The sequence below is a fragment of the Coregonus lavaretus genome, assembly GCF_964263955.1.
Source record: "Coregonus lavaretus genome assembly, chromosome: 1".
In the NCBI taxonomy this organism is placed as follows: Eukaryota; Metazoa; Chordata; class Actinopteri; order Salmoniformes; family Salmonidae; genus Coregonus; species Coregonus lavaretus.
The window spans coordinates 16,742,491-16,759,971 of record NC_139988.1 but is presented as its reverse complement, the minus strand read 5'-3'; the positions used below and the strand labels follow the sequence as shown (position 1 = coordinate 16,759,971).

Genomic DNA, 17,481 nt, shown 5'->3' with positions numbered 1-17,481 from the left:
TAAGGAGAGCACCACCATACTGGTCACAACCAAGACAGTACAGATCTTTAACCACACAGATTAAAATACAGAGGAAAAGACAATGGGGTTGTGGAGGTCTGGCGTTGTAGCTTGATGTCTCTAGTCTAGAGATCACTCTCTCACTCGCTGCTTCTCATAAAAATAGAAAACTATTAATTAATACTGTTTTTGAAAACAAGTGAACGTTTAACAGTTCTACAGATCCAAACCACTCCTAACCTGTCATATGACAACAGCGTGTCTGGTCATGTGACCTGCGGCGCCGACGCTGTTTCGCTTTGCAGGCATTGGCACCGAAGTGTCAAAACGAATTCCTTTTATTACAACTAACGATTACCAGAGCCACGACAGTCCAGTCGCCGAATCTACCAATGCTGCTGGGTTTGTTAGTCAACCATTTTATCGACAAATGTGACTCAGTTTAACTATATACCGATTGTGATAAACTGCTACTCGCAGGCCTCTGTAGTTTCAGCCGTCAGGAGCAACAGTGGGCCACGGCCCGAGGTTGTGTTGATGGGAAGAAGGGACCGAGGGCTGCATCATGGAAGTTGTGCTCTCTGCCACCAAGAGTTCGGTTCGTACAGAATGTGATGAATCGCAATAGAATTCTGGATATCCACCAAGTCGAACCGAAGAGCCATGAACTAGTTTACATGTGGTGTGTCAACAACAACACTAACAGACTCGGACTAACAGAATGAATGGTGAGTTGTAGCTAAAACAAAACATTCACTTTTTGTTCTACCATCACAAGTTGACACCTGGCTTTGGCTTATTGCACGAATTTATGTCTGGTTTACGCACATATAGGCCTATTAAAACACTGAGGTTTAGAATGGATGACAACGCATAATTATCATCATGTGAGTTCAGGCAGACGTGAAGGATAGATGACTCTTCCCGCGTGTATCTTGAATCTCCCCATGCAAATCGAATTATTGCTTGACTGCATGACACCATAGATGTCATGAATGAAACCAATTGTTGATATATCAAAGAGAAACCCCTCTAACTATAATAGTAATACTTATTTTGTTATTGCTCCTGAGTCCTGACTAGCCCAAGATGTACTGTTAATGAGCCTACCGTTACTCCTTGTTCATGGACCTTACGTTATTTTCAGAGGTAGACTGGCTCTGGCAGCCAAAACAACCAGATATGTGAATCGATTCTGAATTGCGATACGGTTCTAGAAACATAAAGCCCTTTTACTTTCATATCACATCAAAGTAATTTCACAAATGCAAAATATACACTTACTGATTTAACAGGCTTTCACAGTTGCAGCCAACAACAGTATTTTTCAGTGACAACACGTTTCTGGCGGCCTTCTTCCATTACACACAGGTGTTTGGAGCATGCTAGATAGATAATTAGCAGTGGTCCCGCTGTCATACATAAACACGCATTGTAACAGGGAGATGTGGCTGTGTGGGATCACTAACCCTATAAAGGTGTATCAATTTAACCTTTTGTTTTTAGAAAATTATTTATCGCTGATATGAAACATAAGGTCCAATGCGTGTTAATGTTCAGACCAAGCATCGGGGCTCTTAACAAACCTCCCCCCTACAGAAGACGCCTTCTTCCAATGACTTAAGTGAGCACCATAATTCATTGGACAGTGACCATTTTTTAGTTATTTTGGTCCTGTACTCTAGCACTTTGAGTTTGAAAGGATACAATGACAATGAGGGTGAAGTGCAGACAGTCAGCTTTAATTTGAGGCTATTTTCATACATATCGGATGAACCGTTTAGAAATGACAGCACCTTTTGTACATTGTCCCCCCATTTTAAGGTACTACGAGTATTTGTTAAATTGGCTTCACATATGTGTCGTTAGGCAGGTGTATTCATTTGTGTCGTCATTAGTGAATGCACAAGAGCTGTTGATGAATAGTATTGATTCTAGACTTTGCTATTGCCTTTGGATGTTGTTGTTGGGGTGTGACAACATGAGGAAGACAGCAGTGTCGACGCAAATGAAGCTGGCCGTCATAAGGCTCAGAAATGAAAATCAATCAATCAGGAACATTGCAAAAACCCTGGCCATGCCCAAGTCAACAGTTTGGTTCATCATTAACAAGAAAAAAACAACCGGTGAACTCAATTATGTCAAAAGACCCGGTAGACCGAGGAAGACCACTGTAGTGGATGACCGGAGAATACTCTATGGTGAAGAAAACCCCCCTGACAACAGCCCAACAGATCAAAAACACTCTCCTGGATGCAGGTGTAGATGTGTCAAAGTCTACCATAAGTAGAAGACTACACCAGCAGGACTACAGAGGGTACACTACAAGATGCAAACCACTGATAAGCCTGAAGAACAGAAAGGCGAGATTACAGTTTGCTAAAAAGCACCTAAAAGAGCCCCAAGAGTTCTGGAAAAAAGTATTGTGGACAGATGAGACAAAGATTAACATGTACCAGAGTGATGGAAAGAGGAAAGTGTGGAAAAAATAAATAAAAATGCCCATGATCCAAAGCATACCACCTCATCCGTGAAACATGGTGGAGGGGGTGTTATGGCTTGGGCCTGTATGGCTGCCAGTGGAACAGGCTCACTTGTCTTCATCAATGATGTGACCTCAGACAGAAGTAGAACAATGAATTCTGAAGTCTACAGAAATATTTTATCTGCTCAGATAAAACCAAATGCCTCAACTCATTGGACGACACTTCATCATGCAACAAGACAATGACCCTAAACATACTGCTAGAGCAACGAAGGGGTTTTTGGATGGCCAAAAAGTGGAAAATACTTGACTGGCCGAGTCAATCACCAGATCTGAATCCAATTGAACATGCATTTTACATGCTGAAGAGGAGACTGAAGGCAATAAGTCCCCGAAACAAGCAGGAACTGAAGATGGCTGCAGTACAGGCCTGGCAGAGCATCACCAGGGAAGATGCCCAGCGTCTGGTGATGTTGATGCATTGCAGACTTCAAGCAGTCATTCCATGCAAAGGATATGCGACCAAATATATTAACAATGATTACTTTATTCTGCATTATGTTAAACTGTCCAATGTTTTTTGATGCCCGAAAATGGGGGGGACCATGTACAAAAGCTTCTATAATTTCTAAACGGTTCATCCAATATGTATGAAAATACCCTCAAATTAAAGCTGACAGTCTGCACTTCGCCCTCATTGTCATTGTATCCTTTCAAACTCAAAGTGCTAGAGTACAGAACCAAAATAACAAAAAATGGTCACTGTCCAATGAATTATGGTGCTCACTGTATGTGTAATGTAATGGAACTGAGAGTCAGAATCAAGGGCTAAGTCCTGACCATCTTCATGTAGCCCATAACATTCTCCAAGGTATAGCGAACTAAACTCCACTCCATTGTGAAGGAAGTTTCTGATGAACTCCACCAACGGAGTGGAGCAGAGACCAGGCTTTGTGGAATCTAGCTCCGAGACTACATAGATTCGCCCCAGGTCAATACTTCAAATGTTAAAAATTATGAAATGCCTTTGTACATATGTTTGTCCTCTGTAGTTGCGTGCCTTCCTTTGTTTGCTGAAATCCATACTTTTCCAATAAACGTTAATAAAATACAACCACTGACTGTTTCCTTGTTGAGATTCCATTGGCACATGTGCATTTGTGCTGACTTGCCATCTTTTTAGAGCAACAGCAATGAGCAAACAGTCTGTAGTTGTATTTGTTTAACGTTTATTTAAAAAGTATGGATTTCAACAAAGAAAGGAAGGCACAACTACAGAGGACAAACACAGGTACAAGGTAGGCATTTCATATTTTCAATTTTTTTAAAGTATTGACCTTGGGCGAATCGATGTAGTCGGAGCTAGATTCCACAAAACCTGGTCTCTGCTCTGGTGGAGCTCATCAGAAACTTACTTCACTGTGGAGTTTAGTCCGCTATCCAAGGTAGTGCCTTCTTAGCAACCTGCATGTATTAGTTGGTAGATACTTATTGCAACAACCTTTTCTTGTTATTACAGTAGCGCCAATATGTGTTGTTGTAATGTCACTTTCATATTGGAGACTAAAGATGTTTGACCAAATCATATTTTTCTTTGAGGACACATCACTGTATACATTTTTGATAAGCTTGGTGAAATTGTGGTACAGCTCTGTGATTTAGCCAGAGATTACTTCTCCATTATGCAGGCCAGTCGCTCTTAGGCCAGAAATCTAAGATGAGTTTCCCAAACTGACAGTCATGTTTGTATGATCGTCCTCCTTCTCCTCCTCTTTAGGCCCTCAGCAGAATGACGTAAAGAGACAACACCTGCTGGAGAGGCTGCTGGACTCTGTCAAACAGGTGAGGGGTATTCTCGGTTAACCCAGAACTGTCTCTCGTAATTGGTCAGCTGCTCGATTAAGTTCTGGGGCCATACATGTTAAGAGAAGAGATTTAAGTAGGAGTGGAACCCGGAACGAGGAGCGCCACCCTCTCTCTTTGCAAGTTACGGGCCGAATGTCCCCTCCCCTTCCGATATTTTAAAGATGCTAACACCTGCGAAATTCATGATTTGTCCAAATAACCAGTGATGGAAAAACCCCAAACATCGGAACTACTGCTCATTATCCCACACATCCCATTACTTCCAGGTTATGTTAGCCTTCCTGTACATGACAGGCCAGGTAATGTTAGCCTCCCTGTACAGTCGTGGTCAAAAGCTTTGAGAATGACACAAATATACATTTTCACAAAGTCTGCTGCCTCAGTTTTTATGATGGCAATTTGCATAAACTCCAGAATGTTATGAAGAGTGATCAGATGAATTGCAATTAATTGCAAAGTCCCTCTTTGCAATGAAAATTAACTTAATCCCCCCAAAACATTTCCACTGCATTTCAGCCCTTCCACAAAAGGACCAGCTGACATCATGTCAGTGATTCTCTCATTAACACCGGTGAGAGTGTTGACGAGGACAAGGCTGGAGATCACTCTGTCATGCTGATTGAGTTAGAATAACAGACTGGAAGCTTTAAAAGGAGGGTGGTGCTTGAAATCATTGTTCTTCCTCTGTTAACCATGGTTACCTGCAAGGAAACACGTGCCGTCATTGCTTTGCACAAAAAGGCTTTCACAGGCAAGGATATTGCTGCTAGTAAGATTGCACCTAAATCAACCATTTATCGGATCATCAAGAACTTCAAGGAGAGAGGTTCAATTGTTGTGAAGAAGGCTTCAAGGCGCCCAAGAAAGTCCAGCAAGCGCCAGGACTGTCTCCTAAAGTTGATTCAGCTGTGGGATCGGGGCACCACCAGTGCAGAGCTTGCTCAGGAATGGCAGCAGGCAGGTGTGAGTGCATCTGCACGCACAGTGAGGCAAATACTTTTGGAGGATGGCCTGGTGTCAAGAAGGGCAGTGAGGAAGCCACTTCTCTCCAGGAAAAACATCAGGGACAGACTGATATTCTGCAAAAGGTACAGGGATTGGACTGCTGAGGACTGGGGTAAAGTAATTTTCTCTGAATCCCCTTTCCGATTGTTTGGGGCATCCGGAAAAAAGCTTGTCTGGAGAAGACAAGGTGAGCGCTACCATCAGTCCTGTGTCATGCCAACAGTAAAGCATTCTGAGACATTCATGTGTGGGGTTGCTTCTCAGCCAAGGGAGTGGGCTCACTCACAATTTTGCCTAAGAACACAGCCATGAATAAAGAATGGTACCAACACATCCTCAGAGAGCAACTTCTCCCAACCATCCAAGAACAGTTTGGTGACGAACAATGTCTTTTCCAGCATGATGGAGCACTTTGCCATAAGGCAAAAGTGATAACTAAGTGGCTCGGGGAACAAAACATCGACATTTTGGGTCCATGGCCAGGAAACTCCCTGACCTTAATCCCATTGAGAACGTGTGGTCAATCCTCAAGAGGCGGGTGGTCAAACAAAAACCCACAAATTCTGACAAACTCCAAGCATTGATTATGCAAGAATGGGCTGCCGTCAGTCAGGATGTGGCCCAGCAGTTAATTGACAGCATGCCAGGGCAGATTGCAGAGGTCTTGAAAAAGAAGGGTCAACACTGCAAATATTGACTCTTTGCATAAACTTAAAGGCGCTTATTGACAATTACATTGACACTTATGGAATGCTTGTAATTATACTTCAGTATACCATAGTAACATCTGACAAAAATATCTAAACACTGAAGCAGCAAACTTTGAAGACCAATACTTGTGTCATTCTCAAAACTTTTGACCACGACTGTACGTGACAGGCCAGGTTATGTTAGCCTCCCTGTACATGACAGGCCACTGAAGAGGAGTGCGTTACGGCTATGGTGAAATGAGTCATATAGTCATAAACTGGCGTAATGATGTGCTATTACATTGTCAAAAATAGTGTAATTCTATACTTTGTACTGTTTAAGGCATGATACTGTGCCCATTGTTTTGTTTCTCTAGCTGGTTTGATGTTGTGGTCTCTAGCTGGCAGGCTCCCATTGAGGAAGTAAATGTGTTTTGTCATAGTTATTTTGATAGCCATGTCATCCTCATTCTTCATGTCTCTTCAGTGCCAAATTCGCTTTGGAGGAAGAAAGGAGATCGCCTCAGATTCCGACAGCAGGTACCAATGTGCTTTATTATTCCAAAACTGATAGGATTTACTGATGTTTTGTGTGTGTGTGATGTATTGTAATGCTTGTGTCTCCCCTTTAGGGTGATCTGTTTGTGTGCCCAGTTTGAGGCTGTCCTCCAGCATGGCCTGAGGAAGAGTAGAGGACTGGCCCTCACTGCTGCTGCCATCAAGCAGGCCGCAGGCTTCACCAGAAAGACTGAAGCAGGTACAGTCACATAACTTGGAAACAGATTAGTCAGTGATATGATGTCCCAAAAACCTTTTCCAGGAAGTACTGGTAATCTTTATCTGCAGTGGTAGCTAAACACCTTCAGGGCCCCTGATTCCTGCTTATAAGCAAAAACTAAAGCAGGAAGCACCAGTGACTCGGTTAATAAAAAAGTGGTTAGATGACGCAGATGCTAAGCTACAGGACTGTTTTGCTAGCACAGACTGGAACATGTTCCGGGATTCTTCAGATAGCATTGAGGAGTACACCACATCAGTCACTGGCTTCATCAATAAGTGCATCGATGACGTCGTCCCCACAGTGACCGTACGTACCCCAACCAGAAGCCATGGATTACAGGCAACATCCGCACTGAGCTAAAGGGTAGAGCTGCCGCTTTCAAGGAGCGGGACTCTAACCCGGACGCTTATAAGAAATCCCACTATGCCCTCCGACGAACCATCAAACAGGCAAAGAGTCAATACAGGACTAAGATTGAATCGTACTACACCGGCTCTGATGCTTGTCGGATGTGGCAGGGCTTGAAAACTATTACAGACTACAAAGGGAAGCACAGCCGCGAGCTTCCCAGTGACACAAGCCTACCAGATGAGCTAAACCACTTCTATGCTCGCTTCGAGGCAAGCAACACTGAAGCATGCATGAGAGCACCAGCTGTTCCGGATGACTATGTGATCACGCTCTCCGTAGCCGATGTGAGTAAGACTTTTAAGCAGGTCAACATTCACAAGGCCGCAGGGTCAGACGGATTACCAGGACGTGTACTCCGATCATGTGCTGACCAACTGGCAAGTGTCTTCAACAACATTTTCAACATATCCCTGACAGTCTGTAATACCAACATGTTTCAAGCAGACCACCATAGTCCCCGTGCCCAAGGACACTAAGATAACCTGCCTAAATGACTACCGACCTGTAGCCATGAAGTGCTTTGAAAGGCTGGTTATGGCTCACATCAACACCGTTATCCCAGAAACCCTAGACCCACTCCAATTTGCATACCGCCCCAACAGATCCACAGATGATATAATCGCTATTGCACTCCACACTGCCCTTTCCCACCTGGACAAGAGGAACACCTACGTGAGAATGCTATTCATTGACTACAGCTCAGCGTTCAACACCATAGTGCCCTCAAAGCTCATCACTAAGCTAAGGATCCTGGGACTAAACACCTCCCTCTGCAACTGGATCCTGGACTTCCTGACGGGCCGCCCCCAGGTGGTAAGGGTAGGTAACAACACATCTGCCACGCTGATCCTCAACACGGGGGCCCCTCAGGGGTGCGTGCTGAGTCCCCTGCTGTACTCCCTGTTCACCCATGACTGCATGGCCAGGCACGACTACATCACCATCAAGTTTGCCGACGACACAACAGGGGTAGGCCTGATCACAGACAACGATGAGACAGCCTATAGGGAGGAGGTCAGAGACCTGGCTGTGTGGTGCCAGGATAACAACCTCAACGTGACCAAGACAAAGGAGATGATTGTGGACTACAGGAAAAAGAGGACTGAGCACGCCCCCATTCTCATCAACGGGGCTGTAGTGGACAGGTTGAGAGCTTTAAGTTCCTTGGTGTCCACATCACCAACGAGCTATCATGGTCCAAACACACCAAGACAGTCGTGAAGAGGGCACGACAAAGCCTATTCCTCCTAAGGAGACTGAAAAGATTTGGCATGGGTCCTCAGATCCTCAAAAGGTTCTACAGCTGTACCATCGAGAGCATCCTGACTGGTTGCATCACCGCCTGGTATGGCAGCTGCTCGGCCTCCGACCGCAAGGCGCTACAGAGGGTAGTGCGTACAGCCCAGTACATCACTGGGGCCAAGCTTCCTGCCATCCAGGATCTCTATACCAGGCGGTGTCAGGAAGGCCCTCAAAATTGTCAAAGACTCCAGCCACCCTAGTCATAGACTGTTCTCTCTGCTACCGCACGGCAAGCGGTACCGGAGCGCCAAGTCTAGGTCCAAAAGGCTTCTCAACAGCTTCTACCCCCAAGCCATAAGACTCCTGAGCAGCTAATCATGGCTACCTGGACTATTTGCACTGCCCCCCCACCCCCACCCCATGTTTTTACGCTGCTGCTACTCTGTTAATTATTTATGCATAGTCACTTTAACTCTACCCACATGTACATATTACCTAAACTAGCCCGTGCCACCGCACATTGACTCTGCACCGGTACCCCCCTGTATATAGCCTCCCTATTATCTTATTTTACTTCTGCTCTTTTTTTCTTAACACTTTTTGTTGTTTTATTTTACTTTTTTATTAAGAAATAAATGCACTGTAGGTTAAAGGCTGTAAGTAAGCATTTCACGGTAATGTCTACACCTGTTGTATTCGGCGCATGTGGCAAATAAAATTTGATTTGATTTAAGATTAGGTCAGATTAGGTTTGTATTTGGTGTAAAAAAAACAACTAATCTTTATATATTTTTCTATAATATTCGGTCAGACCAGTGCTAAATGACTGAGTCAGATTATAAGAACCACTGCAGTCATCATGGTAGTAACAGCTCAGGGCTACAGCCTAATATTAGTAGAGTTCAAAAGATGCTCTCACTCAAACCATGAAAAGGAATAATAATACTTAATTTAATCCATGCTTAAAAGAATACACAAGGGGAAAGTTCAAGGTGCTATGAAAACAAAAAAGGAGCATACCAAATATTATCCAGGGAAACTGGAGACCTGAGAAGACTGTAATCACCTCAGTAGGAGAGAACGGCCGTTACAAGGGTCTACTCTCCACGCAAAAAACAGAGGCTGTAGGACGACTGCTAGAGAAACAAGGTGCAGATACTGTCTATGAAAACAGAGGGTTATGCAACAGATTTAGTCAAGAAAGGGAAATCCGCTCTCTCTTTCGCTCTGAGGGAAGCCCAGCACCTGTGGGGTTTCTTAAAATTATCAGTGGTACAATTCCAACAGACAATGATGTATTTAGGTAAGCTATACTGCTCTACTTCGACTTCTTGCTCATACCTGGCTGACTGAACACGTTTTCTTTAAGCTGCAATACGTAACTTTTTGGGTGATCCGACCAAATTCACATAGAAATGTGAGTTGTAGATCTGTCATTCTAATTTGAAAGCAAGTCTAAGAAGCAGTAGATCTGTTACATTTACATTTACGTCATTTAGCAGACGCTCTTATCCAGAGCGGCTTACATTATTATTATTTTTTTTCATACCCCCTGTGGGAATCGAACCCACAACCCTGGCGTTGCAAACGCCATGCTCTATCAACTGAGCTACATCCCTGCCGGCCATTCCCTCCTCTACCCTGGACGACGCTGGGCCAATTGCGCGCCGCCCCATGGGTCTCCCGGTCACGGCCGGCTACGACAGAGCCTGGATTCGAACCAGGATCTCTAGTGGCACAGCTAGCACTGCGATGCAGTGCCTTAGACCACTGCGCCACTCAGGAGACCTGTTCTAGGTGCGCTATTTCTATGCTTCCCGCGCTTAAGTTTAGTTTTTGCATCTTTTACTTTCGGTTTTGTACATCAGCTGAAAATACAATATTTTTGGTTATGGAAAATATATTTATTTCACAGCTGTTTAGATGGTACGATTCTCTACAGTATAATTTCTTGTTTTGTCACAAACTGAAATTAGAATTTTAGCAACCAGGAAATGGAGTGATTACTGCCTAGTGCACCTTTTAAAGAGTTGTCAGTGGGCCAGATGTTGTTGTTATTATTAACGATTAAACATTTCATCGAGTTAATCACAGGGTTTGCTGTGATTAATCGCAAATTCTGAATTTGCTCAAATTAAGCTGTAATTAATATTGACGTCTTGATTTTGGCTAAAGTAACGCTTAGCAAAGTTAAGTAAATTGAGAAAGCACACTTTCTTTAAGCTAAATGTCAACTTGTATAGATTATGTATTTGGGATGTTTTCACATTATTTTGAACGCTTTCAGACAATGCGATTAATCACGATAAAAAAAGAGTGCACTAAAATGACAAAGTTAGCTTGAATTAACTGATTAACTCTGACAGCCCTAGTTATTATCCAAGACGGTGAAATTACAATACTTCAAGTTCATAGATGCAGTATGATGTAAAGATGATACTTTAAAAAAAGAAAAACGTTTTTGGGCCTTTCCCTTAGCCCTTCCTGCCCTTCCTGTACCAGTTAACATATAGATGATAGAGCGAGAACTCAGGGACACAGCTAACATAATGAGTGTTTAATAAACCCAGTTCTACAGACTGAAATAGGCTGTTGTTTACACATTTATGATCATAATTTGAGCCAGTTTGCTCCAGCAGGAAAATAAATAGTCTTGCAGCAACAGGAAATGTGAATTATTATGTGGATTATAATCAATGGACATTTTTTGTAGGGGTTGATACATTTTTCGTAAGGGAAAATGAAGTCTGAAATTTCAGTGGAAATTGCAACCTTCAGAAGCCTTTTTAAACCAGAAAGACACTACCAGTTTTAAATGTCCTGCATTGCAGGATTGTGATCAAATTAAGATCTTACATCTGTAACACATTGTTCTAAGGCCATATGGTAATGCTATGCTAAAGCTGAGACCTCCATAGCAGTTATTCACACTAATTATCAAGCGCTTGAAAACTTAGTTGAGTAGGTGATGTGTTGGGTGACTCTCCTCTGGGGAGTTGCTGAGGTATTGATGACAAGCTGAGGAAAATGAGGAAGCTGTGAAACAAAGCTAATGGTTGAGTTGGTTTTATATGGCCCGGTGCCCCGGGTGGGCGGAGTTTGCTCATTTTAGACAATTTAATTGTTCCTTAAGTGAAATCTCCACCCACCCAGGGCACCGGGCCATGCCAAACGAACTCGGGATGAATAGGACTGTTTAAAACTCTGCATAGATTATATTCTATTGGCTGCTCTCTGACCTTTTGATCTCTGACCTTTGACATGGCCATCAGAAGCAATTAATGTTGTAGAAATTATTTTAAATTCTTTCTGTGTTAGAGGATTTAGATCTCACTTGGAAGTAGCAAGCAGTGAGTGAACATTCACTTTCTTTTTGGTGCATCTCTCTCTCTCTCAATTTCAATTTAAGGGCTTTATTGGCATGGGAATGTTAACATTGCCAAAGCAAGTGAAGTAGATAGTAAACAAAAGGGAAATAAATATTAATAGTACTCAGAAGTTCCAAAAGAATATAGACATTTCAAATGTCATTGTTTATATACAGTGTTATAATGATGTGAAAGTACAAATGGGAAAATAAATAAACAAAAATATGGGTTGTATTTACAATGGTGTTTGTTCTTCACTGGTTGCCCTTTTCTTGTGGCAACAGGTCACACATCTTGCTGCTGTGATGGCACACTGTGGTATTTCACCCAGTAGATAAGGGGGTTTATCAAAATTGGGTTTGTTTTCGAATTCTTTGTGGATCTGTGTAATATGAGGGAAATGTGTCTCTAATATGGTCATACGGCAGGAGGTTAGGAAGTGCAGCTCAGTTTCCACCTCATTTTGTGGGCAGTGTGCACATAGCCTGTTTTCTCTTGAGAGCCAGGTCTGCCTACGGCGGCCTTTCTCAATAGCAATGCTCACTGAGTCTGTACATACAGTGAGGGGAAAAAGTATTTGATCCCCTGCTGATTTTGTACGTTTGCCCACTGACAAAGAAATGATCAGTCTATAATATTAATGGTAGGTTTATTTGAACAGTGAGACAGAATAACAACAAAAAAATCCAGAAAAACGCATGTCAAAAATGTTATAAATTGATTTTCATTTTAATGAGGGAAATAAGTATTTGACCCCCTCTCAATCAAAGATTTCTGGCTCCCAGGGGTCTTATTTATACAGGTAACGAGCTGAGATTAGGAGCACACTCTTAAAGGGAGTGCTCCTAATCTCAGTTTGTTACCTGTATAAAAGACACCTGTCCACAGAAGCAATCAATCAATCAGAATCCAAACTCTCCACCACGGCCAAGACCAAAGAGCTCTCCAAGGATGTCAGGGACAAGATAGTAGACCTACACAAGGCTGGAATGGGCTACAAGACCATCGCCAAGCATCTTGGTGAGAAGGTGACAACAGTTGGTGCGATTATTCGCAAATGGAAGAAACACAAAATAACTGTCAATCTCCCTCGGCCTGGGGCTCCATGCAAGATCTCACCTCATGGAGTTGCAATGATCATGAGAACGGTGAGGAATCAGCCCAGAACTACATGGGAGGATCTTGTCAATGATCTCAAGGCAGCTGGGACCATAGTCACCAAGAAAACAATTGGTAAAACACTACGCCGTGAAGGACTGAAATCCTGCAGCGCCCGCAAGGTCCCCCTGCTCAAGAAAGCACATATACATGCCCGTCTGAAGTTTGCCAATGAACATCTGAATGATTCAGAGAAGAACTGGGTGAAAGTGTTGTCAGATGAGACCAAAATGGAGCTCTTTGGCCTCAACTCGCCGTGTTTGGAGGAGGAGGATTGCTGCCTATGACCCCAAGAACACCATCCCCACCGTCAAACATGGAGGTGGAAACATTATGCTTTGGGGGTGTTTTTCTGCTAAGGGGACAGGACAACTTCACTGCATCAAAGGGATGATGGACAGGGCCATGTACCGTCAAATCTTGGGTGAGAACCTCCTTCCCTCAGCCAGGGCATTGAAAATGGGTCGTGGATGGGTATTCCAGCATGACAATGACCCAAAACACACAGCCAAGGCAACAAAGGAGTGGCTCAAGAAGAAGCACATTAAGGTCCTGGAGTGGCCTAGCCAGTCTCCAGACCGTAATCCCATAGAAAATCTGTCGAGGGAGCTGAAGGTTCGAGTTGCCAAACGTCAGCCTCGAAACCTTAATGACTTGGAGAAGATCTGCAAAGAGGAGTGGGACAAAATCCCTCCTGAGATGTGTGCAAACCTGGTGGCCAACTACAAGAAACATCTGACCTCTGTGATTGCCAACAAGGGTTTTGCCACCAAGTACTAAGACATGTTTTGCAGAGGGGTCAAATACTTATTTCCCTCATTAAAATGCAAATCTATTTCTAACATTTTTGACATGCGTTTTTCTGGATTTTGTTGTTGTTATTGTCTCTCACTGTTCAAATAAACCTACCATTAAAATTATAGACTGATCATGTCTTTGTCAGTGGGCAAACGTACAAAATCAGCAGGGGATCAAATACTTTTGTTCCCTCACTGTAGTCAAAGATTTCCTTAATTTTGGGTCAGTCACAGTGGTCAGGTGTTCTGCCACTGCGTACTCTCTGTTTAGGGCCAAATAGCATTCTAGTTGTGCTCTGTTTAGCAAACAGTGTGCTCTGTTTTTTTTGTTAATTACTTGACACATTGGAAATAATTGTATTTTTGTTTTCTCATGATTTGGTTGGGTCTAATTGTGTTGCTATCCTGGGGCTCTGGGATCTGTTTGTTTGAACAGAGCCCCAGGACCAGCTTGCTTAAGGGACTCTTCTCCAAAATCATCTCTCTGTAGGTGATGGCTTTGTTATGGAAGATTTGGGAATCTCTTCCTTTTAGGTGGTTGTAGAATTTAACGTCTCTTTTCTGGATTTTGATAATTAGTGGGTATCGGCTTAATTCTGCTCTGCATGCATTATTTGGTGTTTTACGTTGAACACGGAGGGTATTTTTTCAGAATTCTGCATGCAGAGTCTCAATTTGGTGTTTGTCCCATTTTCTCTCTGTCAGAGCTGACGTTCTGGTTCTATGTGAAGGAGTATCTGAACCGCCATGAGCTGCAGCGGTTCTACTCCCTGAGACACATCTCCTCTGAGCTGGGTCGCGGCCGCGCCTGGCTCCGCTGTGCCCTCAACGAACACTCCCTAGAACGCTACCTACACACGCTGCTCGCAGACCGCATGCGCCCCGGGTAAGAGTGTGTGTGTCTGTTTGTGTATTTATCTTAGGTCAGTGTGTGGAGTCTGGAACTTCCTGGCAGTATATATTTTTTTCTTTGTGTTTTCTAGCACCTTCTATGAAGACTGGGCGTTTATTCTGGATGAGGAGCGAGCCAGCATGCTGCCCACCATGGCTGCAGGTGAGAGCATGACTCTGATTCTTGTGGTGAAACTTATTCATATCTCTGCCGTTCAGAGAGCTGCTTTACAGTAAGCCACGAGTCACAGTTCAGTCACTTATTCCCTGTGTGATGTGTTCCCAATTCTCAGGGAGCTATACACAGTATTAAATGAACAAAAATATAAACACAACATGTAAAGTGTTGGTCCCATGTTTCATGAGCTGAAATAAAAGATCCCAGACATTTTCCATATGCACAAAAAGCTTATTTCTCTAAAATGTTGTGCACAAATTTGTTTACATCCCTGATTATTTCTCCTTTGCCAAGATAATCCATCCACCTGACAGGTGTGGCATATCAAGAAGCTGATTAAACAGCATTATTATTACACAGGTGCACCGTGTGCTGCTAATTTCTCTACCATAAGCCGCCTCCAACGTCGTTTTAGAGAATTTGACAGTACGTCCATCCGGCCTCGCAACTGCAGACCACGTGTAACCACTTCAGCCCATTTTATTTGTTGACATTTTAGTCATTTAGCCCCCCGTGGGAATCGAACCCACAACCCAGGACCTCCACATCCGGCTTCTTCACCTGCGGGATCTTCTGAAACCAGCCACCCGGACAGCTGATGTCAACATTGTGAACAAAGTGCCCCATGGTGGCGGTGGGTTATGGGCATGCATAAGCTACAAACAACAAACACAATTGCATTTTATCAATGGCAGTTTTAATGCACAGAGATACCGTGATGAGATCCTGAGGCCCATTGTCGTGCCATTCATCTGCCCGCCATCACCTAATGTTTCAGCATGATAATGCATGGCCCCATGTCGCAAGGATCTGTACACAATTCCTGGAAGATGGCCTGCATACTCACCAGACATGTCACCCATTGAGCATGTTTGGGATGCTCTGGATCGACGTGTACGACAGCGTGTTCCAGTTCCCGGCAATATGCAGCAACGTCGCACAGCCGTTGAAGAGGAGTGGGACAACATTCCACAGGCCACAATCAACAGCCTGATCAACTCTATGCGAAGGAGATGTGTCGCGATGCACGAGGCAAATGGTGGTCACACCAGATACTAACTGGTTTTCTGATCCACGCCCCTACCTTTTTAATAAGGGATCTGTGATCAACAGATGCATATTTGTATTCCCAGTCATGTGGAATCCATAGATTAGGGCATAATGAATTTATTTCAGTTGACTTATTTCCTAATATGAACTGTAACTCAGTAAAATCTTTTGTTTATATTTTTGTTCAGTGTAAGTTGAGAGGAACCATTTAACATTATCCACTACCCCTAGTGCTGTTCTAGGCTGTGCTGTGTGAATGACTACTAACTAGACCCTCTCTCTCCACCCTTCACACAGGACTGAACTCCATCCTGTTTGCCATCAACATCGACAACAAGGACCTGAACGGTGTGATCCGAGCAGGCGGCCCCTCCTCCTCCGTGAGCCACCTCCTGAAGGAGTCCACCCAGGGCATAGGGAGTCTATGGAAGGAGTCTACCCAGGGGGTGAGCACTCTGCTTAGGGAGATCAGCACCGCCACCGCTGTGGTGCCAGGCTTCACCCCCACACACCGCCCCGACAGCTCCTCAGACCCACTGCCTGTCCTGCCCCGCAGTGCCTCCGCAGGTAGGGAGGAGAAATTACAATCAATTTAGACAGAGGGGGACAGGGGATTTTACCAGTTATTTCTATTCATATTCTTACTAAGAATTCATAATAAGCCAACAAACATGGAGATTAAATGGACTACGTTTTCTCTCTCTTCTCCAGACTCTGGCCTGAGGAAGGAGCGACGGAGGAAAAAGAGAATCACCAACATCATCTCTTTCGACGACGACCTGGATGGGGGAGCGGAGGATGAGGAGGAGGTGGGGGGGAGGACTGCCACTCTCAGGAAGAGCACCACTGCTCCTCAGGTCAGTCTGGAGGAAGGCATTGATCCACTGGAGCCCTCCTCCTCCCTCTCACCTCCCCAGAACGGGCTGCCCGAGCCTGGGATAGTCAGCTGGGCCGGGCCTCCTCCTTTCTCCAGAGCTCTGCCTGACTCCAAGATTATTGGTAATGATGAGGAAGAGGTGTACAAGAGCAGACCACAGCTACAGAGCCCCCTCCATGACAGGGCCAGCGCTGACCAGTGAGTAACCATGGAGACTAATGATTACACATAATCTAGCACTTTCTTAACTATACAGTAAGCATGGTGGGAAACTCCTAAACAAGGATTGATACAAACAGGTGATGTTTTTGTGTGTGTGTGTGTACAGAGTGGTGGTGGGGAGCCTATCCAGTGTGTCCACGTGGAGCCCTCTGCAGGGCATGACTGATAACGACAGTTCAGACGCCCTCATCCCTGTGGCCTCCAGCCACTCCTACTCTCAGCCAGGTGAGCCAGGTTCCTCTCCTCTGCAGCAGTGTTTCTCAACCCAGTCCTCTGGGCTCACCAGTCATTTCTTACACAACCACAGAAGTGTGGTTATAGCGTGTTGGTTCATAGTGTTCATTTTTGGAGACTGGTGTTAAGAGAATAGAGGGCGACGTTGCTTAGAGGTGAAGCTCATGAGAAAACGGAGATGTACATTTACTAAACTTCTGTAGAATATGGGAAGCATATTATTAAAC

General features: G+C 44.1%; 1 protein-coding gene across 1 annotated transcript in view; it reads left to right on the top strand.

Moving 5' to 3' along the window:
* The first annotated feature begins 301 nt into the window (after nt 1-301).
* Nucleotides 302-17,481, top strand: part of LOC311135886 (sorting nexin-29-like) — a 157,344-nt gene continuing 140,164 nt past the window's right edge. Inside the window, exons 1-9 of the mRNA XM_084169909.1 lie at nt 302-728; nt 4,263-4,327; nt 6,533-6,585; nt 6,678-6,802; nt 14,508-14,688; nt 14,786-14,856; nt 16,219-16,488; nt 16,633-16,996; nt 17,127-17,245. Of these exons, the coding sequence (XP_084026035.1) occupies nt 722-728; nt 4,263-4,327; nt 6,533-6,585; nt 6,678-6,802; nt 14,508-14,688; nt 14,786-14,856; nt 16,219-16,488; nt 16,633-16,996; nt 17,127-17,245 (1,255 nt within the window). The 5' untranslated portion in view covers nt 302-721. The remainder of the gene's footprint in view (nt 729-4,262; nt 4,328-6,532; nt 6,586-6,677; nt 6,803-14,507; nt 14,689-14,785; nt 14,857-16,218; nt 16,489-16,632; nt 16,997-17,126; nt 17,246-17,481) is intronic.